The following is a 25,726-nucleotide window of genomic DNA, read 5'->3' as shown; positions in this document are numbered from 1 at the left end:
AGCCAGGGTTGTCGGGAAGAGGTCCTCAACATGGGGACAAGGTGCTTTGGGGTGGGGGGCCTGCAGGGCGCCCCCCTTCCCCAAAGCACCCACCCCCCATGTTGAGGGCATGCGGCTTTGTACGGTTCAGGGGGCCCCCACCCCCTTTACTGACCGGCTGGGCTGCATGCTCGGATAAGGGTCTGGTATGGATTTTGGGGGGACCCCACGCCATTTTTTCGGCGTAGGGGGTTCCCCTAAAAATCCATACCAGACCTAAAGGACATTGTCGCCTCTTTCTCGTGCTTGCTGCAATAGGAAAATGTATTTTTCCTATTGCAGCGAGCACGAGATGTACAGTACCCTGTCGCCGAGAACCAGCGCAAAACATTCTCGTGGGCAGGTGCTTGTAGCTGCCCTTGCATCGTATTTGGTCCGTCGGACCAGCATACAGACGAACGGGTTTCCCGATAGGAACTGGTTCCGGTGGAGTTTCGGCGGGAAGATTTGAAACATGTTTCAAATCTAAAGTCCGATGAAGCCCACACACGATCGGATTGTCTGGCGGATTCGTTCTGTCGGACCTTTGCTGTCGAAAAGTCCGACTGTGTGTACACGTCATAACACTTCTGAACCCAACTTTGAACTTCAATGATTCAACATCTAAACCAGTGGTCTCCAAACTGTGGGCCAGGGGGTCGGATGCGGCTCTTTGCTTGCCTTTATCCAGCCCTGGAAGTCCTATTCCTGCCACGGATACCAGGCACTATTACTCCCACTTACACTAACAGTGGAGCACTACTCCTCCCACTGACACCAACAATGGGGCACCACACCTTCCACTGACACCAGCAATGGGGCACTAATGTTCCCACTGATGCTAATGATGGGGCACTATTCCTTATCCTGATACAAACAATGGGGTACACTTTCGCCCACTGATACCAATGATGGGGCATTGTTTACTCCCAGGGCATTTTCTACTCACACTGGCCACCCCTCTCCCCTCCCGCCCCCCCCAAAGTCTGACAGACAGAAAACTTTGTTTGGAAAGTTTGAAGACCCCTGATCTAAACAAAAGTTAACAATAAGAAGAAGAACAATTTGTTCAAAAATATTATGGTGGTCGGGATTAATACAACTAAAGGGCTGTCAGGAGCTCTCATCGAAAGAGCTTGACTATGCCTATTTTTTCCTGCCAGATACACCATTCACAGAAGTCATATTACAGTTTCTTTGAATGATGCATGATCTATGAATGGGGGACGATGATTGATAGCTTTGCCACCCTCTATTCAGAGATCCTATGTCCCTCTGAGGGGGAGTAAGATTTCTCTTGAAACAAGAAAAATAAACAGGCACATCATACCAACTGTAAGGTATGTCCCTTGTGCTGATTTTTATGTTTGTAATTTTAGCTAAACTTAGGCTTTAAAATAAAAGCAACAAGAAATGCTCTAAACCTATAAAATAACTAAAAAAACTGCAAATGTATCTATTGCTCATGTAACCAAGTAAGATGTTTAAGCCGCTAGAAGAATGCAGAAGCACCTTTTCTCTGCGAGAGAAGTCCACCTATTAACATGCATAAAACCGTACTGGGATGGGGTGATTTATAGTGTGTTAAATCAGCAAAACCCGAATCCTGCAGCATGTGGCACCTGTAACAACATCCACTTACATTCCACCCATCAAAGCATCTTCGGTTGACTCCGTATGTTTCTGAAAATATGGTTCCACTCTGTGGGGACTTAACATTTTTAATACATCCACGGAAAGAAGGAGTAGTTATGTCAAACCTGTTTAAAGGGAAATTAAAAGATCAATATATGTAGAAATACTAATAATATATGTGTGTAGGTTTTTTTTCTTTTCAAATGCATGCACCATAACTCTTACAACAAAAGAACAGAACGACTGTTCATTATTTACTCACTTTTCTAAAAATGACTTAGGGGCTCCACCCAAATAGTAAGTAGAAAAGGTAAATACATCAGCAGCTGAATCGTTTATGCTTTGTAGACCTTGACGTACACGTAACAATTTTTTACTTGGTAAAATATACACCTCAGTCTGTGGAAGGTAAGAAATAAAAGGGATAATTTACAAAAGATGCTATTTTTTCACCTAGCAAGTGCACCAGTGTTTATGTCAAGCAACCAATCATATGTCGTAAAAATTTAAAGCAAATAAATACTTTATTTATTACAGGTACTAATATAGCGCTGTAAATTTTTGCAGCACCTTACATATTTAGTGTACATTCACATCAGTCCCTACCCTCAAGGATCTTACAATCTAAGGTCCCCAACTCACAGTGATACATACACATACATACACATACTAGGGTCAATTTAGACAGGAGCCATTTAACCGCCCAGCATGTCTTTGGATCATGCTAGGCAAAATAAGAGGCTCGCCTTATAGGAAGCAGTGTTAGCAGATTTTATTTACTTTCTGAACACTTTTCTCTCACTATGCCCCTCTGCCAGAGCACCCCAAATTCCTATGTAAGTTCTGATTTTCTGAGAAAGGCCAATCTCATGCAGCCAATTAAGCCTCCTCCAAGCCACCAAGTGACAGTACTGAACACTGCATTCTGGGGAGGTATGGAAAAAAAGCTCAATTCACAAAGCTTTATTACAAGAGTAAGGCCCTCAATTTTAGCAATGTAACTGTAAATCTAATTGGACTGAAACAACTGTCACTTTTTTTTTTTAAATAAGTATACTTATCATATATATATATATATATATATATATATATATATATATATATATATCTATATAGATATATCTATATATCTATATAGATATATAGATATATCTATATAGATATATAGATATATCTATATAGATATATAGATATATCTATATAGATATATCTATATCTATAGATATATCTATATAGATAGATATAGATATATCTATATATATATATATATATTGATGGACTTAATCTGACTTAGAGGGTACTAGGCACAGATACAGCCGTGGCCATAAGTTTTGAGAATGACACAAATAAAAAATTTTCACCAAGTCAGCTGACTCCGTTTTTATGATGGCAATTTGCATATACCCCAGAATGTTATGAAGAGTGATCAGATGAATTGCAATTAATTGCAAAATCCCTTTTTTCCATGAAAATGAACTTAATCCCATAAAAAAAATTTCCACTGCATTTGTGAAGAAGACTTTAGGGTGCCCAGGAAAGTCCAGCAAGTGCCAGGCCATCTCCTACAGTAGATTCAGCTGCGGGATCACCACCAGTGCAGAGCTTGCTCAGGAATGGCAGCAGGCAGGTGTGAGTACATCTGCACACTCAGTGAGGAGAAGACTTTTGGAGGATGGCCTGGTGTCAAGAAGGGCAGCAAAGAAGCCACTTCTCTCCAGGAAAAACATCAGGGACAGACTGATATTCTGCAAAAGGTACAGGGATTGGACTGATGAGGACTGGGGTAAAGTCATTTTCTCTGATGAATCCCCTTCAATCAATCCTCAAGAAGTGGGTGAACAAAAAACTCAGTTAGGATGTGGCCCAGAAGTTGACAGCACGCCAGGGATAATTGCAGAGGTCTTGAAAAAGAAGGGTCAACACTGCAAATATTGACTCTTTGCATCAACTTAATATAATTGTCAATAAAAGCCTTTGACACTTATGAAATGCTTGTAATTATACTTCAGTATACCATAGTAACATCTGACAAAAAGATCTGCAAACACTGAAGCAGCAGACTTTGTGAAAATTAATATTTGTGTAATTTTCAAAACTTTTGGCCACAGCTGTACAATCTGCAATACAAATGCTTTATCATTATTAGCTACTATGTCATACAAATTAAAAAGCACTGTTCAATACATACCAAATGCTCCTTTCCATCATTTACACGTCCAAAGGTACTCTTGATTTGTTTCACTGGGTCTGAATTCAGCTTATATTTGAGGACAAGAACACCATCTTCAATTTCAACACTGATGTAATTGTCCTGCAAAAAAAATGGAGCAAGTGGCATACATGGATTTCTATTGTAACCAAAAGAAATTCTAACATTAAAAATATCCAAGCCATAATGCATAATAACCAATCAGACAGCAGCACTTACAACAGAAACATGGGCAATTCTGGACTGCTGCAGAATGACAAATCTGATGAGAAGTACAAATCAGCTGTACTTAACAGTTGTTCTCTCTCCCTGGCCAGAACGCTGCAGAATTGCTGAAGGTTACTAGCAGCAAGTGATATCTTACCAGTAGAGCAGGGAAGAGAAGTTAAAGATTTTGTTACAGGCCATTTTTAGCCAGCAACAGAATTACTAGTTTTACATGGCCCTTACTGTTTCTTTATCAGCAAACTTTAAGCAGAATAACTGCTTTTTTTATTATCTTTTGCAGTGCGATTTGCACTGATTGCATAACCATTTACTGTATATGTATGAAAATAATACCTCGTTTTCTGCAAAGAATAATAAGCCATTATCTGCTGTGGTCTGTATGGTCTGCTCATAGCGTAACCGCAGGCTATCCCCTGATGGCAAGGTATATTTTATGGTGGCATATCCAATGCCTTCAAAGAAACTTCTTTCTGATTCTTCCTTGTATCTAAGGCAATAAAAGACACTGTGTTAATGAGGAGCAGCAAACAAATATGCAAGTTTCCTACTGACTTATAATGAACAGTAACCAAAGATCTGGTACACTGGGCACCCACTGACATGGATAACTAAGGGCCACACATGCACAAAGGACTTTATAAAATAATTGCTGTACAATTAGCATGTGCCTTATTAAAGTCCATTTCTGTACAATACAGGGATTTTAATGGTTTCACGGATTAAAACATATTCTATCATGAAAATAATGCTGCTATTAATTTGACCAGAGGTAGATATGCGCTTGAAGGTCACATCATACCAGTTCTAATAGCTTAAAAATGGTTTTATATGAATTTTGAGCAGACATTTTAAAACACCTGTGTTGACAGCCTTTGGGCTTGTGTGAATGGGCTTGTTTGCAGGTGCATTCCATTTGCATGCTTCTGCGATCATTTAGCCCGGGTTCACACTATATTGGGCTGCGGATCACACAGGAGCGCTGTTGCGTTCCTGTTCCCCGTTTCAGGGGCGAATCAGGGCCGATTCTATGCCTGAATTCGGCCCTGAAACGGAGCCAAAGACGCACAGCGTTTTTGTGTAGTGCGTTCCGCAGCCGCCCCGGAGATATGTGAACCGGCTCCATAGGGAGCCAGTCACATTCTCCTGCTATGCGAATTAGATGTGTGGAAACACACATCTAATTCGCATAGGTGTGAACCCAGGCTTAAAGGTCATTGACAGAATTCACACTGTACATCTGATCTGCAGTTGACCTTGTGACATACATTTGACCTCCCTCTAAGCTTCCTCAATCTGCTTCAAGCCTCTGTTCCATTCCCGTTAACGTGTATGGGGGAAGAAGCAGTTCTCACACATCGTTAAAGTTGAGGACATTATGGAAATAGAAGGTCTCTCTCACAGATACAACTAAAAAGTTTACTAAAACGTGGTTCTATTGGCTTTAATTTTCCTGTCTGGATGAATTTAAAAATATTCTGGCAGGACTATCTCCTGAACTGTTATGCCGCGTACACACAATCGTATTTTCTGACGGGAAATGTTGGATGTGAGCTTGTTGGAGGTAAGTCTAATGCCCTGTACACACGGTCCAATGGAAAATGTGTGATAGGACCTTGTTGTCGGAAATTCCGACCGTGTGTGGGCTCCATCACACATTTTCCATCAGAATTTCCGACACACAAAGTTTGAGAGCTTGCTATAAAATTTTCCGACAACAAAATCTGTTGTCGGAAATTCCGATCATGTGTACACAAATCCGACGGACAAAGTGCCACGCATGCTCAGAATAAATTAAGAGACGAAAGCTATTGGCTACTGCCCCGTTTATAGTCCCGACGTACGTGTTTTACATCACCGCATTTAGAACGATCGGATTTTCCGACAACTTTGTGTGACCGTGTGTATGCAAGACAAGTTTGAGTCAACATCCGTCAGAAAAAATCCTAGGATTTTGTTGTCGGAATGTCCAATCAATGTCCGACCATGTGTACAGGGCATAACTGTGTGTATGCTCCATTGGACAATTGTTGTCGGACTTTCTGCCAACAAATGTTGGCTAGCATGTTCTCAAATTTTCCGCCAACAAATGTGTGTTGTCGGACTTTCTGATCGTGTGTACACAAGTCCGTCGGACAAAAGTCCAAAGTACAAACATGCATGCTCGGAAGCAGAAGCGGTCGGTCTTGTAAACTAGCGTTTGTAATGGAGAATTAAAATTCGTGATGTGGCAAATTCTGAAATCTCCAAAAGCAGCACACAATTTTCTTCTTCTTTAATGGGATAATAATAAAGCTGCTTTGCTGGTGAAACTGATGGAGTTATTGCAAACAAAAAAAGGCTTTTTTCTTCTAGTGATATGAAGAATAATATTATTATGTTTTTTTATTTTTTTATTTGTGCACGTTTCCACAACACCATTATCCCATAGTTTATAAGATCAAAGATACAACTATGTTGGTGTCCCTTGTCAATTTTACAGTGTATTTTTTAAAATGTAACTGCCTACTCCCAAACTGTCATTTGAAGTAAAACACATAGCCAAGTATTATTCTACACAATTTTTTAATTGTGCATTAAAAAAAAAATAGACATGCTATCAGCCAATACAACTTAACCAAAAAGGGCGTTCTATGCATCTAAAAGTATAGAAAATATACCAAATCAAATCATTATTCAACCAAAAAAAAATTTCAAAGCAATAACTCCAAGGCCAATAATAAATAACATGTTATCTCATCTGATTCCGCAACATGTCTGGTTGATGAACGGCCGTTCAGAAATGAACTGAAAAGCGCAAAATGAAAAACGCGAAAAGAAAAGCGTGATTCAACGCTCACCAAACTTCTACTAACACGGAATTAGCAGGAGCCCAAAGGGTGGCACTAAAGAGCTGAAAAACCACGTAGTACGTCTAGTACGACACTACGTTCGTAATTGTTGGCCAACATTTGTATGACTTGTGTATGCAAGACAAGTTTGAGCCAACACCCTTCGGACAAAATTCCACGGTTTTGTTGTTGGAAAGTCCGATCGTGTGTACGAGGCATTACACTTTCTTTACTTTGTCGATTCTCAACGTCTATGGACCCAACTTATCTGCTGGGTTTAATTACTTCAGACAGTTTGTGTACTTCCACTACCCCTCCCTATATTGGTGCTGCACCACCTCCCCCCTTTTTTTTCTCCCTTTCTTTTCTATGCCTATTCTTCTTTTGTCATGTGGTCCATTCCATATGCCCCTCCACCTTGTGTTAGTTAAGTTTCCTGGTTGGCAATTGCCTGACAAACTGTCTAGTTTTTTTAAGTCTGTTGGGCTGTAATTTTTTAACAAGATGGGTTAAATTGTTCTTATGTTGTGTACTCTAGACCTAGACTTATGGTGGTATCCTAATGGTACCCTTTTTGAATGCGTACGTGGATGGTTTTGTCTATGCACCTTGTGCATCCCTATGTTCTTTCTGCTCATTGTAAATGTGAAAACTTTTTATAAATAAAGAATGCATAAAAAAATAAAATACTGATCTTAAATATAACCTAAATTCCCCTTAAGAACATAATGCATTTTTCCCATCTACATGCTTTATACAGGCACATGCGTGGTTATGAAGTGGGACTGCTGGCAGTCTGAATCATCCACTGCTTTACTATATCCCTCAGGTTCTCTGGTGTTAAGATCTCTGTGTTGCTGGTTCCACCCACCTACAGCAACCTTTCTGCAGGGTCATACTCTACCTCTTGGATTTTTCTTTCATGTTATGTTATGGAGGATACAGCTAAGAAATCTTTCTCAGAGATCTCTTATCAGACTCCCAGAGATATATTAGGACTGTTCAGTAATTTAAAACTCCAGCAACTACTACAACTGATTTCTGGAAGATATCACCTCTTATGACTGACTGTCACAAAATTTAATACAGGTATCTACTAGACACATACAACGTCACACAGTTACATTATAGCAGTACCTTTTGCAAGGTTCCACTTTTTTAGTGTCGATGTTAAATGTCTTGCGGAAATTGTACAAGCTGATTCCGTTTTGGTTTAGGTTATCTAGTTCAATGCATCCTCTGTATCTTTGATAATCCAATCCTCGTGGCGGCTTTAAAAAAAATGCACACTTATTGTTTCACATATAAAAACATAAAAAAATTGTACTGTATGTTATGATTTATTTCTTTGATGCATTTGATCTTGTATATTAATAAAGGAAGTGCTGGGCTGTAAAGGGCTGTTCAAGAGTCAGAACATTAGCTCATGAATAACCATAATCTCCAATGTCTAACGCAACTCTTCAATCTAAAGGGAAGTTCATTTATTGCTACCTTTTGCTCAGTGATTGCCAGCCAACACATATATATTTTTTTATTTATTATCACTTTACACCACAGTTTGACTTTTTTGCGGGTAAACACGAGGAATCACTTCAAATACAAAAATGATATAAGATTCATACAGATTGTCCAAGCCTTTGTCAAGATTTTATATATCAAAGTATATACAAGAAGTGATGCCAAGGACATGAACTTGATAAATCATTGAATCAATAATCAGATAAAATTCTCATCTGCTCAGTGATGCAATAAATAACCTTCAAGGTCATCAACTGTACTCCTACATGTCGTTTGTAGTTAAACAGTCTAAGGTTGGAGACATGCTTTTATTTTTTCAGCACAGAGCAAAACATAACTTATCCCATTATCACCCTAGTGTGAACAATCACATGAGTGAATGTAGCATAAAGATATCATGGAGGATGATGCTTATCAGTGGAGCCAGGTCGTATCATATCAATCACTGGTACATTTGGTTACATTTCCTGGATATTATAGCAGAGGGCCTTTGGTCCGCTAGGTTTATTGAACTTGTTATTAAAGGTATTTCAATGGAAACACTGAATTGGCTTTTATGGGGAAAAGGGGGTGCAGAGGTGGTCCACCAGGCTCACTGAATTATGGAATAAAATTTCTTATGTGTGAAGCTGCAGAGCCTTGCAGCCTGGGTATTTTATAATGGATTGTAGCACAAGATTTTAATGTGGTAACACCTAAGTAATTATGGATGGTACAGGTAATTTCTATGCAACTTGTCTTTTCCTAGCATGTATGGACATGGGAGGAGTGCAGAAATATTCCCTACCACAAATACATGGGACATGCCTCTTCCTTTTGTTCCATCTAGCCCTGGGAGGTGGCCTTAATCCTTACTATCATGTGATGAGCCCCCTACAGGTGGTGCTGTTTTTGAGATGCCACTGGTGGTTGGGGATTTGAGAATCATGATTGTGGGTTTTTCCAGCTGGATCCTGTTACTATTGGGTGCAGTTTGAACCTCCGTCCACTGGGTGGCTACGTGGTGGCGGCTGCATCCTGTTTCTCTATTTTTTTAGTTTATCTCATGTATCATGAGATGCGGTGCCACTGGTACTCTCACTATCCGCCTCTATACAAGAATCTTATATTAGATTCAGTCTTATTCACCAGCTCCTGGACTATCTTCCGGAGAGGAAAACAACCAAACTGCCCATGCAGACTTACCGTAAAGTCATCTGGGTATCCTCCAACGTAAAAGACAACATCATTTTCAGAGAGGTTGAGCAGAGTGCCTTGCTGCACATCGATAGTGGAACTTATAGTAGAGTCTGGCGTATTTGATGTGAATGCCTTTGTATAATTTAATGTAAGATACTGGTAGATCCTGAAAAAAGAAGTACAAAGCCTACATTATATTTCAGTAAGGATGTTAAAAAAAATATTGTATCGTACACTGTACATATACTAAAAATAGGCAAAAATGTCAATCAACCACGAATTTCAAAACTGGAGTAACTTGAAGATTAGAGGTATTTTTATGAGTACGTTATTCACATATTAATTTCTGTATCTGATCATTTAAAGTAGTCATTCACATTTCTCTGACAATCACTGGTGGCCGCACATAAGGGGTGCAGGGGCACCGCCCCCTAATCCATGCGCCCTGCCCCTAATCTCCATGCAGGGTGCCAGACACAATGGCGTTTTTTTTTTTTTGAAGCACATGATTAGAGCCTGAGGCTCTAATTGGCTTCAAAAAAGGTGGGCCTACTCACTTGTGCGACATTAGGGAAATAATATTCGTTAATGTCTTCCTGCTTCATCTCCCAGCCGATTAGGAAGCAGGTCCTGAGAACCGATTGGCCAGGAGTCCTAAGACCCGATTGGCCAGGAGTCCTAAGACCCGATTGGCCGTGAGGAGAAGCGACCACTAGGACTCAGGAAGAGATGAAGGGGGGATGCCGCCAAAGGCGCGTCCTGGATGGGGTAAGTGCGGGGCTGGTGGACAGCCTGGCGGGCGAGTGAAGTGGCGATTGAGCGGGCGGTCGATCAAGCAACTGAAGGGGGAGGGGAGAAAGTGAGGGGGCCTGGTTTGCTTGCCATCCTCCCCAAAAAAATTGAACGCCAGCTGCCACTGCTGACAATGTCAGTCATTAGGACTCTGGAGTCATGTTTTAGGAAAATAACCCATTTTTTGTTTTCTGATAGAGCCCTCTCCTGCTTTGCTTCAGTAAATATAGGAAGACCGACATCTAACAATGTTCTCTTTCAGTATATGTTATTTTAAATATTTTTTCTGGCTGTACATAATTGGCTCTTCTTAACCACTTGCAGACCAGCCATCGCACTTTTACTGCAGCAGATCGGCTCTCCTGCGTGAACTGATGTACCCGTACGTCAGTCCATGCATGTGAGATTGCGGGCATCCGATGTCCACCAGCCACCCACAATTGCTGTACACAGAGGCAGAACAGGGATCTGCCAATGTAAACAAGGCGGATCCCCGTTCTGACAGGGGACATCTCAGAGATCTACTGTTCCCAGTGATCAGAAACAGCGATCTCTATCATGTCCCAGGCAGCCTATCCCCCCTATAGTTAGAACACGCTGAGGGAACATATTTGACCCCTTGATCGCCACTGGTCACCAAAAAGTATAATTTAGGGTCAGATTTGTCTGCCACAATGTCACAGTCCCGCTAAAAATTGCAGATTGCGATTACCAGTAAAAACAATAAAAAAAAAATAAAAGTCCCTAAATCTATCCCATAGTTTGTAGACACGATAACTTTTGTGCAAACCAATCAATGTACGCCTATTGTGATTTTTTTTACCAAAAATATGTAGAATACATATTGGACTAAACTGATGAATAAATTAGTTTTTTTATATTTTTTGGGGGATATGTATTATAGCAGAAAGTAAAAAAAATTTTTTTTTTCAAAGTTTTGTTTTAAATCTATTGCTGTGAACCTACATCATGCGTTCAAAGGAGCTGTCCATGCAAGTGAAACAGGCTTCAAAAATAAAACAAATCTATCAGAGAGATAGCAGCAACATTAGGAGTGGGCAACTCAACAGTTTGGTAAATTCTGAGGAAAGAAGGTGAGCTCAGTAACATAAAAAGGCCTGGACATCCACAAAAGACAACAGTGGTGGATGATCGCAGGATCCTCTCTATGGTAAAGAAAAACCCATTCACAACATCCACACAAGTGAAGGACACTCTCCAGGAGGTGAGCGTATCATTGTCAAAGTCTACAATCAAAAGAAGACTTCATGAGAGCAAATACAGAGGGTTTACCACAAGGTGCAAACCATTCATAAGCCTGAAGAGTAGAAAAGCCAGATTAGACTTTGCCAAAAAAAAAATCTAAAAAAGCCAGACCAGTTCTGGAAAAGCATTCTTTGGACGGATGCAACTAAGATGAATCTGTACCAGAATGACAGGAAGAAAAAAGTGTGGAGATGGCTTGGAACAGCTCATGATCCAAAGTACACATCATCTGTAAAACATGATGGAGGCAGTGTGATGGCATGGGCATGCATTGCTTCCAGTGGCACTGTGTCATTGGTGTTTATTGATGATGTGACAGAAGCAGCCGGATGAATTTTGCAGTGTTTAGAGATATACTGTCAGCCCAGATTCAGCCAAATGCAGCAAAGTTGATTGGATGGCGCTTCACAGTACAGATGGACAATGATCGAAAACACACTGCAAAAGCAACCCAGGAGCTTTTGAAGGAAAAGAAGTGGAACATTTTGCAATGGCCGAGTCAATCACCTGATCTCAACCCAATTGAGCATGCATTTCACTTGCTGAAGGCAAAACGAAGGGCAGAAAGACCCACAAACAAAGAACAACTGAAGACTGCTGCAGTTAGAGCCTGGCAAAGCATCAGAAAGGAGGAAACCCAGTCTCTGGTAATGTCCATGGGTTCCAGACTTCAGGCAATCATTGTCAGCAAAGGATTCTCAACAAAATATTAAAAATGAACATTTTATTTATGATTATATTTATTTGTCCAATTACATTTGAGCCCCTGAAAATGGGGGGACTGTGTATAAAAATGGTTGCAGTTCCTAAAATTTGCACTTGATATTTATGTTCAACCCCTTGAATTTAAGCTGAAAGTCTGCGCTTCAAATTAATTTTTATTGTTTTGTTTTATTTTTATTCTGGTGGAATACAGAGGCAAAAGCATGAAAAAGTGCTGCATAAATTGACAACGCTATATAACTACCTGTAATAGATAAATAAATGTATGTGGAGAGAGAGTTTGGTGCTACGGCAGTATGCTGAGAGCCACCATATATCACAAGGTGCTGAACATACTATTTTAATGACTTATTCCTGGGACAAAACTTTCAACATGGCAATAAATCTGTATTTGAGCTTGTTGGCAACACCCCCCCCACCACCACCAAAGATTAAGGGAAGTTATAAAAATAGAGAATACATGGAAGGGAGAGGAAAAGAGGGGGAGGAACAAAGAAAAAAGGAAGAAAAAGAATAATAGAAAGAGCAAGAAAGATGGGGGGAAAAAAACTTAAAAGAAATTAGGATAGAGAGATAAAAGGGAAAGAAAGGAGAACAAAGAGAGAGTGGTACCTCCTAAAATGTACCATAAGAGGTTTTAATACTGTACGAGTGGAAGGGACTCAGGGAGCACTAAATGTCCGTGGGTTAGGGGCGCAAATTACTTGTCTTGCCTTGGGTGCTGACAACCCACGCTACAAAAATTATTTTACTGTTAGGGGTCCCCACAACCTGGGGAATTTTATTAAGGGGTCACGCCACTAGTGAGGTTGAGAACCACTGCATAACCTCCCTGGCGGTATGATTATTTCAGATTTTTGCGTCTCAAAGCAGTACAATTATTTTGCATAGAAATTTGGCGTTTTATATTGTAGGCCTGTAATTCTTAGCAATAACACACTTATATCTGTCCACCAAGAGTCTAGTAGATATCCCGGGTAAGATGAAGTTTGAAACACAAAATCGTAAATTATAATATAATAAATAAATATAAATAATTATAAAAAGTAATAATATAATAATAATAAAATAAATTTCCCCATGATTCACTATCACTCAATTCTGCAAGTGTTCTAATTTACTATCGCTGTTTTCTAGCTGGTCTAAAGCTACTTTTGACGTAAAGGGATACTTTTTGGTTGCTATGGACAATCTCCAGTTTCCAGGCAGAAAGAACAGTATATATAATATAAAACTGCATGCAGGGCATTGGACAAAGCACTAGGGACAAAAGGGATGTGAAATTATTTCATACAGTACTGTAACCTGTAAGATTACAGTACTGTATGTGTATGTGTTATGAATTTTTCCTTTTTGAATTTGCCACCAGGCTCCTCCCCCCATGTGTCACGACGCTCGCAGGGAACGGAGCCCGGCACACAGGACATCAGGGCAGAGGACAGAGCCCACAGACACAGCGGGGGGACATCGCAGGATCCTGGGGACAAGGTAAGTAACCTCTTCCAGGATCCTGCAATGCAATCCCGAGTGTGGCTCGGGGTTACCGCTAATGCTGCTGAAATTTAACCCGGAGCCACACTCGGGAAAACCGCCAGAGAGGCTACAACGGAAGCAAAAGGGCTACATGAAAAGTTTGCTATAGGTGTCATGGATTTGTAATTTTTTAATTGAACACATCGCATCCCAAAAATGGAAACAGGTATGAAACAAAAGAAGAATAAAACACAAGGATGTAATACTAATATTTAAGCAAACCTTTATTACCTTTCTAAAACAACTCTGTCCATTATGGCTTCCTCTGGTTTATTGACTGATACAAATGTGTCCACATTGACTTCTGCCTCATCGTTTCCCAGTCTGTACATACACTTCAGTTTATCATCTTCTACAGCAAGTCCTATGTAATCCTTTGTAGTCTGGACAGAAAATAAACAGACTTATTATCTATACTATGCACAACGATCCAAAAACAAAGTATGCTTTGGGGATCGGAAGAAAAATTGTGGTTGATTTCCTAAAGGAGTGGAGCATTTTTGTTTTGGAATGTGAATTTACACCTTGCTTAGTGAATGAGATAAAATTATATGAAAACTTTGCAAAGAATACCCAAACATTTTCTAGGAAAGTTAAAAAAAATAGATTTTTGCTCTGTGATTGGATGATTGAATGACTGAATTGGAGTAAAACAGTATTAGTAAAACATAATGTATTCAGAGCTCAAAGATGGCAAATCCCAAACGTATCCTCACATGAAGTCCTTAGAAGCAAATATCCATATTTAGGAACATATAAAAACCATGAAAGAAGTAGGGTAAGAAAGTAATCCTGGGATGGTTGTCCACTCAAAAAAGCAGCAGCCTAATGGTATATATCCGCCCACTGTCACCTTTTAAAAACAGCGGGGCTGTGTGGGGCTCCACCCACACAATTGCATCATTCGTTCACAGATTCCCATTGATGAAAAAAATTACAAGTACCGTCTGCCACCGCGGCAGATGTGCTTGTATTTTGAATGGGCTGCGAGAGTGCTGCTCAGCACACTCTTAAATTGCTACTTACATCTTAAATTGCAACTTACTTTTAAATTGCTACTTACATCTTTGTTGCCCAGATACATAACAAACATGTTTGGAGGCAACTGACGTTTGCGACGGTCTCCTCGATTTTGTGGCCTTTGAAGAAATAATGACAGAGATGTATAGGCTTTCAAATCCTCCAGGTTACTGGGAGGCCGCACCTCTACTCCAGAACTGCCATCAAACCTCATTGGTACTACCACCTAAAAAGAAACATAATTAACTGGGCATGAACATCACCTATGAATACAGCAGGATCTACAAAAATCTGCAGTTTGGACACAGCATCAATACATTTTTTATTTGTATACGCTCAGACTGGCTTCACACCGTTCTGCTGAGGTAACATATGTGCTACTGCGGAGCATGGTACTGCAGCATGCTGGCAATAGTGTGTTGAGGTGGCATTCAAGTTAAATTACACCCCATGCAACGAGCCTGAATTGCAGCGCACCACAACATATAGCACTGCACTACCATGCATTGTGGTTTGCAGTGTCAGAAGAAAATGATCAGGTCAGGCTTTTGGTGAGGTGGGATGCGTTGGTAGCCCATTCCATATAAATAAGTTGCCTTATTGCAAAGCTTGGCATGGCATAACGTGTTACTGCGCGTGCAGTAACGCACCACAGCACACCACAAAGGTTTGAAGGTCCTATGGCAATTTTTCCAAAGCCTTTTTAAAAAATGGTAATAAATACTAAGTTGTTACATATAATGATAACAGCAACAACAGTTATAGTACATGATAGCCATGACCATTATATGTAGAAATAATCACAGGTGTATTGTATGCTGATATTATACACTGTTGATTTAACAGTGTATACAATGTTGCATATTAGAGTATGGAACTCACCTTATTTGCAGCATCTCGGGCTTGCTGAATCAGCTCCCTGATACGGCTGACGCTCTCAGATATATTTCCCAAAGGCATCAGATCATTGATGCGATTCATGGACTCAAAGACACCAGGCAGGCTGCCACTTAGTTTATTCACTATTATGTAAAAAGAAGAAAGAAATATTTAGCAATTCAGCAATAATCTGAAACACGCATAAATAACTGTATTGGCAGATGATTTATGCTTTAAATGGAAATCCTACATCTCTTTTGAATCTCTCCTGCACTGGCTCAAAAGGAACAGTACTCCACGCAGCCCCCTTGAACATTGTCATGAAACATCTAACCCACTTTTGTTAACTGGTCAGTACACCCAAACCGTATACTACACAGTGATCACTGTGTACTCCCAGCGGGGACGGATTTCCCTGCCGCCCTGCTGGGAGAACACAATGGCTCCTTTGGAGGGATAGTCAGTGTTGATGGGGGAATCATGTGATTTTCTTTCCTGCAACCCATGGTTGCAGAAAAGAAAATCGCACCGTCTATGGCCGGCTTTAGATTAGATCTCACAGTTAGATTAGCTGGGAATTATGCAACAGAAATTTCTTCAATGCATCCTTAAATTATTGAAGCCATCAGGTGACTTATCCCACTACACTACAACTATGAGTGAAATATCATTCTTGTGTGGGCTGCACCTTTATCGGTAAACTGGATTACTGCAATAATATCATCCTTGTAATCTGTAACTGAAGCTTGCAATCCTCATAAAATGTGGAAGATGCTCTTACTAGGGTCTACAAGAATTGGATTACCCCTTTATTAAGACAGATCAATGAACAATGAAATGCTGTACTCCATAGCCATCAAACAGGAATCAAGCTGTATAATACAAATATTCTGTACTAAGGCCCCATTTACACAGGAAGATTGCATGCACACTGGGGAACCACACCCACACGCACCCGCAGGTCATATTAGGACACAGTGGCTGTGTCTGTGCAGCTATGTGCCCCAAAAGAGAACAATGGGACACTAGCCTTTGTGTGCAATAGATTACATTTGTTCTTGGGTTTAGATATACGAAAAAAGACAGTCACTTCCAGTGCTAAGGGGTCTTCTATAGTGAAGGGCAACAGGGACATCAGTATCCCAAGACTGGGTGGATGCTGCCTTCCTCAGATGGGGTAATCCCCCTAGCTCTGAGGAAGGGGGTGCGTCCCCGAAACGTATCAGCTTTTAACCCCGTGATGTGATTTAGCACGTTTCCACACAGTGTGATTTTACGGCTCACACTTTTTATTGATTTTATCATTCATTAAGTGTCATTGGTAATGCACTAGGTGTGCGCACCTTCCATTTTGTCTTTTTTGGGTTTAGATATACTATATATTACTAATACTCAGATTCTTAAGGTGGGGATGACAACTCTTATTGAATGGAGGTAGTCTTGTCAAAGAAAAAAGATAAAAAGTTATATAATTTATTTGCTTAACCATGTGCCCCGAATTGTATACCATTTCACAGACTCCCCTTACCATTATCTAATTCAGAACTAATGATAACATTGACTGTAGTCACCACATTTTTGGTTTAATTTTTCTGTTATAAAGATCTGTTCGGAAAAAGTCCAGCCTTTGTTAATATAATGAGAAAGGTTTTTGTGATATCGATGTAACCTGGCAGTCAATGACAGTGGACTGGAATGCGCATTTATAAACAATGATGACTTCATTGTACTAGTCAGCGTGGGGCGCTAGATACTGTTGAGTGGGCATGTGTACTGTGTGGTCACCTCATTTAAAATGAGTGAGCGAGTAGAGTAAAAAATCTGCATCAAATTAGGCTTGAACATTCCGCTATGGAATATATTCAGGTGATTCAGAAGGCTTTCGGGGATTAAAGCAATGAGTGTCACAAACACTTCAAAGATGGTTGAGTATTTGTTGAAAGTTATCCAGGTTCTGGAAGGCCAGCAACAAGCAGAACACCTGAGAATATTGAAATTGTTTGGACTGCAATCAAAAACGACTGACTTTGCGAGAACTAGAAGATGATCTGGGGATTCCAAAAACGAATTCTGATGCAGGATCTTGTGGAAGAGATGCTGGGAGAACTGTGTGAGGTCCCAAGGTGCATACCTTGAAGGAGATTGAGGCGTCGGTGTCCTATGTTAAATGTTTCTTGTATCTTGTATCTTCCTCAATAAACATCTCTATTTTTCATATTACATGGCTGGATACTTTCTGGACAGACCTCATATATATATATATATATATATACATACTCTCTATATACATAAACAGGAGACAAAGCTCTTTGTGCACTGGACCAAAAAGATCTCATTTGATATAGTAAAATATTTTGTCTTCAGGAGAGTTGAATGGAAGCAGAACCGCAGTACAGAAAACAGTTGTAAATGGCAGAAAAAAATGGTTAGGGGTACTTTCAGTTCTTTATTTACAGAAGCAAAGGTTTAAAATACAGAGCCTTCACATAGGTGGACTGAACAAAAAAAAATGTATCAGCCATTGCCATTTTGCTCAGACTGACCTGAAAGTTGTCTGAATTTACCCTCAAAGGAGGAATTTTGGTAAACCGATCTACTGCATACATGGTTTTGGATTTTTTGCCATACTTTAAGGGCAAGTTATATAGAATCAAAAGTAATATCACTCTACTATGTGGGGCAATTTTCTTTCCCTTTTAAATTTCAATAAGTTTTTTTATTGAAGTTATTCGGATAAAAGCAGCTAGTAACTTCCAGAATAACAGTAATCAAAAATGTGAGTCTATGTTTGACTAAAACAGAAGTCTGTAAATATTCCAGATTATAAACTGGTATTGCGAGAGTGGTCTGTAATTTTATGCGAAAGCGCAGACCATTTTTCTTTCACTTTTTATCAAGTTTCTCAACCATGGCCCAGTAAATGTTATGTCTGATAAATTAGCAATATGTACTTAAATTCATTAAAATAAATACAGTAGTTTAAAGGAGCAATATAAAATGTGACTGAGGAAATGGTAAAATACCAACTCTAACAAACTAACTTTTCTTCCTCAGTGTTTGCTTACCAGATTCGCTTGCCTCTTTCAGTGCTTCATTGAACATCTCATTTTGTCCGGCTGCAATTGTGCCCTTAAGATTATTTAAATCTTCTTCAATGGGTTTTAATTCCTTGTTAACACCATCAGTAATTGTATTTGCATTGGTAACTACGTTTTTGGCGTTGTTGAGCATTGTTACAATATCATCTGAAATGTAGTAACAGGGTATTATTATATAGCACCGACAGTTTAAGCAGCACTTGCAATGTGGGGGCAGGCAGTACAATTACAATACAATTTAATACAGGAGGAATCAGAGAGCCTTGCTCATTAGAGCTTACAATCTAAGAAGGAGGGTCAAGAGTTACACAAGGTAATAACTATGGGGGATGGGCTGATAGAAAAAATAAATGTACAGTTGTTAGGGTTAGGGGTCATTTCTGAAGAGATGAGTATTTAGTCTTCAGTAATATTTAGCAATTCTAGACCACTTTTTAAGAAATTCACTAGATCTGGTTATTATTTTTTTAATTAAAATTTCAATATGCCATCAGTTATAGTATGGAATATATTCAGGTGATTCAGAAGGCTTTCGGGGATTAAAGCAATGAGTGTCACAAACACTTCAAAGATGGTTGAGTATTTGTTGAAAGTTATCCAGGTTCTGGAAGTTTTGCTGAAATACAAGTAAACCATGATATAAGGCTAAGTTACTTTACATACTCACACTGTCTACAACCGAAAAGTGTGAAAAGTGCATCATTCTAAGGCCTCACACAGGGCATTAGATTTTCTCCTCTGAATGTCTTTTACTCCTGGCAGGAAAAATCTGCTTAAAAAACATGCCTAAAGCTGCGTATTGCATACATATTTAGGAGCCTCAAGCATTTGAGTGGTAATATAATCCATTACCAGAATATTAACTTCTTTTGGCCATTGGAGTGAATAAATGCTCAAGAGCTAAATGCGTTTAGCTTTAAACACGTTTTGTGTTTAGACGCATTTATGAGCGTCAAGCTTTTTTTCAGCTCTAAAAGATCTTTCTCCTGAACATGTTGGTAATGTTTTTTTTTTTTTTTTTCAGCCTGTAAACGCTCATACTTCTGATACACCTTTAAACAGCTATGTGTGCATGGACGCAACGAGTTGCTTTTACAACACCAAACGCCTGTAAAAGAAGCATTTCTTAAGCCCTGTGTGCATAAGGCCTTTTACCTATCAGCCTGCTGCCTCCCACCAGCTTTCAGTACCAAACAAAGCCACAGCGCCAGTCTCGTAGACAGTGACAAAAAGTAGCATTCAGGCACAGCCAGCCTGTAGGCAAGTGCAGCTTATTTTCTCCACTGCAGGAGGCAGTCAACTGTAACAGCTCTGCAGCTGGAGAGGAAGCCAGAAGGAACCTGGTTCCTCTAAAATTTCCTGGGTCACTGGGGAAAAAATCTGGTTGGATGGTGTTGCCCCATGTTACTCTAAAAGCCATCTTGGATCTGGCAGAGCCTTATTAGGGTTTTAGCTCCTGGTTTTGGTGCACTTTATGCGATTAGGCAGTGCAGGGAAAGGTACCACGCACTAGCAGCAGGGAAAGGTCCCTGACAAGGAGGGAAAGTGTAGGGTTGCATCTCTTCTGGACATCTTCCCAATTGGGCACGAAACAGCCAGGCTGCATTCTGCCCCTCTCTACAGATGTTGTCATTATTGGCTAGAGCCTGCTCTGTAACCGGTTGGTTGAGTGCACCCAGTTGGGCAGTCTTCCCACCGGGATTGTTGCAAACTGTTGCTGCATTGCTTCAATACAAGTTTATTTTTTGCACCTGACTGTGTGGATTATTGTCACTGCACCATGCTGCACCCCACCTACAAATCAATCAAGCACCTGTGACTACTCACATATCCAAGGTAACACTCTAATGTCCTGTGCCTCTCTCCCACCAACCATAGATGCTGTGTTGGTGACTCCATGGTTTTGTCATTTCCCCACACTGTTTGCAGTCCAAAGTTGTAAAACTGCACACCATTCATCCTTTCCATAGAAAATGTTATTCTTCCATCACTAACAGAGAGACACTCCACCCATGCAGTCCCTCTGATGCATTTTTGCCCCTATTGGCGCTTAATCATAGAGCCACAAGCTCTACTATTACCATAGAAAAAAATAGCAGTTTATTGAATCTGCATATAGTATATGTGGGGTACAAGTAGAATTCCTATATAGATACTTAAAAGTCGCTTACCTCTTTTGATGGCATTGATGCTATTTTGGACAGCTGTGAGGTCACCTGACAATGTCTTCTTCTTATCTGTGGCCTCTGTCAGTCTGTCCTTTAGGTCTTCAAGCTCTGGGTTTACATCTAGGCATTAATTATAAAAAGGGTGAATTGACCAAGCTCCAAAGGTGACATGAACTGACACTAAATAAATCTTACATTTTGTATGTGGTTCTGTATTGTAAACTGTGTTAATAAAATATTAGAAATAAAACCATATATTTTATTTAGAAGCCAAGTGTGTAAGTGGCGCTCTAGAAAAACAAGGTTGGAAGGGGCCACAGGTGAAAAACGTCTGAGAAACGCTGGTCCAAAGTGCTTTTCTGTATGTGATGTCTGTTTTTCTAAACATGGTGTGCTGTTGATATCTTGGATTAGACTTATGCTTTGGTGGCACCATCTGCCATTTCACCACATCACTCTCCTTTGATTGGGTCTCTCTGCTGTATGGAGTGTGTTGGACTCTTTGGGGTTGAATTACTAGAACTGGAGAATGCAAAATCTGGTGCAGCTCTGCATAGAGACCGATCAGCTTCTAGTTTTATTTTGTCAAAGCTAAATTGAACAAGCTGAAATTTGAAGTTTATTGACTACCATGCACAGATGCACCAGATTTTGCACTCTCCAGCTTTAGTAAATAAGTATTTATGGGTTGTACCAGTTCTCTTTTAGAAAGCGTAAATGTTACTTCTCTAACTCGAAAGCTGTCTAATGACCATATTTGGGAGGATGAGGAGGTGTGGAGTCTGACACAGCTTAGCAAGCAATTAAAACAAAGATATTGGTAACTACCAAGGGATTCATTCCTGCAGGAGAACACTGTTGTCCCTTGTGCATTGCTGTGTATGGGTTAAGGTGAACTGCTTAGCTGGCCTGACTATTAGAACCCTCTGAAGTGCCATAAGACATCTTGAATGGAAATCCTTGTAAATGCTGATACCCTCATCTCTACAATGACCCTGAATTTGATCTTTTGAAAATGTTCAGTAGTTCCAGAGACCACTATTTGTAACCCCCTGCAGCCACAACAATACACTGGATCATGAAAAAAGAAATTGCATAGCACAGAGTAATAAGTTGCCACTCAGAAGCCATGTGAAAAGCCTTCTACATCCGGTGGCATTAAATAATATAAACTCAGATTATTGAAACGCTAGTGCACTTTCTGCATTTTTTTCTGGATGATATCATCCACTGACCTTTTGATTTTGCTGTTTTTGTAAAGTTTCTGTTTAACATCTTGAGTTTTAAATAGTGTTTGACTGGTTTAAGGCAGCTAGTCATAAGCAAATCACTAAAAACCTGTAAAACCAAATAACCCTCTATTGCATGTAAACTCGAAACACACATTGGAAGCTGACCAATTCCAGCCATACCTCTGAGTGATTTTTGTGTTTCCTTTGCCTGTTTCAATAGTGACTCTGAGTCTGTAAGAGATGTCTTGGCTTTCCCAGGTAGATCCTCATTTTGTACTTTCTTAAATTAAAAAAAAATAAAAAAAATCGAAATTGTATTTATTATTACAACCAATATTAAATCATACATTAGCACCATGTAATTAATAAATATATGTTTTAAAAAAATGTTAAATAAATGTGCTCTTTAGTCAAGTGTTTACTGTCACCGCCTGGTGGCCATATTCAGGAACTGCTGCTCCTAATAATCTTGTATTCTCTTTTTGGTACTTAAAATTAAAATATATACACTTTACTAGATTTGCTAAATGCTGTTTGGAGGGGAGAAGTGAAGTGAGGATGAAAACCCTGCCCATAAGTTATGAAACTGCAGCACCATTGGTACTCCTGCTTGATTTTTTAGCCTGGTGATGGCATATCAGACTGCTGCTCCCAAAAGAAGCGTAGTAGTCTTTAGCTTTTTTTGTTTGTAGTTTTGGCTAGAGTGTGAAAGACTTAGATCTGCTGTTAAATGGTCTACAGTCAGTGGTCCCACTGGGAAGATAAGCATCCACAGGATGTCAGTAGAGAACCAGATTACTAGAGTTGGAGTTTCCTGGATGCCACTAAAATGTTTTTTTTTTATTTTTTATTTTTTTGCTGTATGTGTCAGATTTTAACTCATTTGATATCTTTGCGGCAACATTGTTATATTGAAATATCTGTAGTGGGGCCACATATTTATTTTATTTTATTTAAAAATAAAGCAATTACAGTGCCCAAAAGTTAACAAGGTATACAGTGCAAATGATGCAGCTACTCCAGGGCCAGAGTCAGAGGGCCCAATTGTGACTGTTGCTTGACTTTATTAACTAGATGTTTGCTCTTATTATATTCTGTACAGAATAAACAGCATTTATTTTTCCTTTATATTTCTTGTCCCTGTTATATACTATTATAACTATAGGTGGCTTATAAAAATTAATAAAATTGACTTGTTTGGGAAAGAAAGATTATCCATAATTTAATATGCAAACCACTTACTGTCAAAGCAGAATCAGCTGCTGACTTTGCCTTCTTTGCAGCGTCTTCAGCAGCTTTCACTGCATTTATAATGTCGTCATAAGCTTTGGAAGCATCAACAGCACAGCGAACCAGCTCCTCCTCGCTTGTATTCCGTCTGATTCTGTATAATTACAAAACAGCAACGGTTTCATTTTTCAAACCACAGATATGTTAAATTCAATGTTAAATATTTATATACATATATAGTACTATAACTTTCCAGGTTTATACCCTATTAGCTGTTTGTATTAGGATGTGGAACAATGAATGACAAAGTACCTCTTAAGAGTGGATGCATCTGACAACTCCTAAACTAAAAATCAGCATCAATCAAAAAAAATAACGACATTCAGGGAAACATTGCAACCATGTTACACCCAAAAAGTGCACTCCAACAGCCTTTAGACAGAAAATTTTACATACATTTACATATTGTAGACAATTAAGGTCTTACCTCTTAACTGCATTCCCAAAAACGTTAATATATGCTAACTTAGGGTACACCTTTAAAAGAGAAGTATAGGATTTTTTTAAAATCAAACTTACCTAGCTGGATGCTGCATTGGCCCCCCTGCTGGCTCTAACACTGAGAACCGAACGATCAAACACTGCTGATCACTTGGTTCTCAGAGCTCTGTGAGCAGAGAGCTGGTGACTGTCAGTCACCGGCATTCTGCTCTGCCACCCCCCACGCTTACTGGAGCGATTGGCTGTGGAGGGGGCAGGAGCGGCCGGCTCAGGCTCTCAGCGGCTTGCTGAGAGGCTGAGCAGGGTGTCAGTCCAGGCATGTGGATGGATCCCAACCATATGGTTGTGATGTTCCCCAAGCCTTGACCGGCTCTGTGATGTCAGCAGACAATGGGCTTCAGTCCGCTCTCTTCTAAAAACAGGTCACAGAAATGCAGAACTGCACTCCTGTGGTCAGCAGAAGTACAGCCAAACAAGCTTTGGCTGTACTTCTCCTTTAAATTATATTCACAACTCTGGCATCTTATGCTTTCTATTTTTACACAGATATGTAAATGCATATAACCATATGTATGCAAGATATTTTCTCTAAACACCACTGTTGAAAGATAGGTCCACTAGAAAGTCTTGGCCCATCCTTAACTGTTCTATAGCATCAATGCAGACAGTGCTGTTCATAAAGTAGGAAATACTAGGATTGATTTCCTAAAGAGATTCAGCAGTTACTTTGCAGAGGAATTTTCAGTTAGCTTAGTGAATGTGGGGAAGTTGTGCTGATTTCAATCATCCAGTCAGGCATGAGTAAAAGTAAATTATTTTTAAATTGTCCTTGCACTTGACTGGGGAATTTTGTCACTGCTTTTACTAAGCTAGGTGAACATTCTCATGCATAGTGAAAATATACATTGCAAAAGGAATATTCTCAGTTCTCAGTTTAGTAAATCAGGGTCACTGTTTCCAATGGATGATCATCATCTCATTTCTATAGGTATGCTATATATTTAGATGATTACTCACTCTAACAGCTGATTGGCCAAGTTCTGCAGAGACTTTGCATGGTCTTCCGCCATAATCACTAGAGGTTCCTTACTGGCTGCCTTGGAGAGGATTTTCACCTTTTCATTAAGCTCCTGCTTAGCTCCATCCAGCTGTGCTGCAAGCCTTTCATATTCCTATTCAATGTAGAAAAAAGGAGTAAGAAAAGAACGATAGGAGAAAAAAAAAGAAACAATACATAACTGAATGAAAAAACTAATAAAAAATATGATGCTGGTGGAAAACCTATAGTGAGCCACCTTTAAGGCATTATCATGATATTGCTGGGGAGATGACTTTAGCATGCTTTAGGAGATGTTACAGCTTGATGAATCGGGGATAATAGGCTCAACTCACAAAGCTAATGGGGCGTACACACGGTCGGACTTTTCGACCGGACTGGTCTGACGGACGCCGACGGACCAAATCCGGCGGACAATCCGATCGTGTGTGGGCTTCACCGGACCTTAAATGGACTGTTCCAGTCGCAAACCTGACGGACTTTAGATTTGGAACAGGCTTCAAATCTTTACGTCGTAACTCCGCCGGACCCAATCCGCTCATCTGTATGCTAGTCCAACAGACAAAAACCAACGCTATTGGCTACTGGCTATCAACTTCCTTATTTTAG

At 39.8% G+C, this 25,726-nt stretch overlaps 1 protein-coding gene across 1 annotated transcript in view; it reads right to left on the bottom strand.

The window, feature by feature from the left end:
• LAMA3 (laminin subunit alpha 3) overlaps positions 1-25,726 on the bottom strand; it is a 271,677-nt gene that overhangs the window by 25,490 nt on the left and 220,461 nt on the right. The window contains exons 52-65 of the mRNA XM_073631481.1: positions 25,078-25,232; positions 23,572-23,713; positions 22,510-22,609; positions 21,101-21,217; positions 18,897-19,076; positions 15,835-15,974; positions 14,996-15,178; positions 14,164-14,315; positions 9,625-9,784; positions 8,056-8,189; positions 4,424-4,577; positions 3,842-3,964; positions 1,916-2,052; positions 1,661-1,778 (exon numbers count right to left, since the gene is read on the bottom strand). Coding sequence (XP_073487582.1) covers positions 1,661-1,778; positions 1,916-2,052; positions 3,842-3,964; positions 4,424-4,577; positions 8,056-8,189; positions 9,625-9,784; positions 14,164-14,315; positions 14,996-15,178; positions 15,835-15,974; positions 18,897-19,076; positions 21,101-21,217; positions 22,510-22,609; positions 23,572-23,713; positions 25,078-25,232 — 1,995 coding nt within the window. The remainder of the gene's footprint in view (positions 1-1,660; positions 1,779-1,915; positions 2,053-3,841; positions 3,965-4,423; positions 4,578-8,055; positions 8,190-9,624; positions 9,785-14,163; positions 14,316-14,995; positions 15,179-15,834; positions 15,975-18,896; positions 19,077-21,100; positions 21,218-22,509; positions 22,610-23,571; positions 23,714-25,077; positions 25,233-25,726) is intronic.

Source organism: Aquarana catesbeiana, linkage group LG05 (assembly GCF_042186555.1).
Source record: "Aquarana catesbeiana isolate 2022-GZ linkage group LG05, ASM4218655v1, whole genome shotgun sequence".
Taxonomy (NCBI): domain Eukaryota; kingdom Metazoa; phylum Chordata; class Amphibia; order Anura; family Ranidae; genus Aquarana; species Aquarana catesbeiana.
Note: the sequence above shows the minus strand (reverse complement) of the source record. Positions and strands in the feature narration are given on the sequence as shown.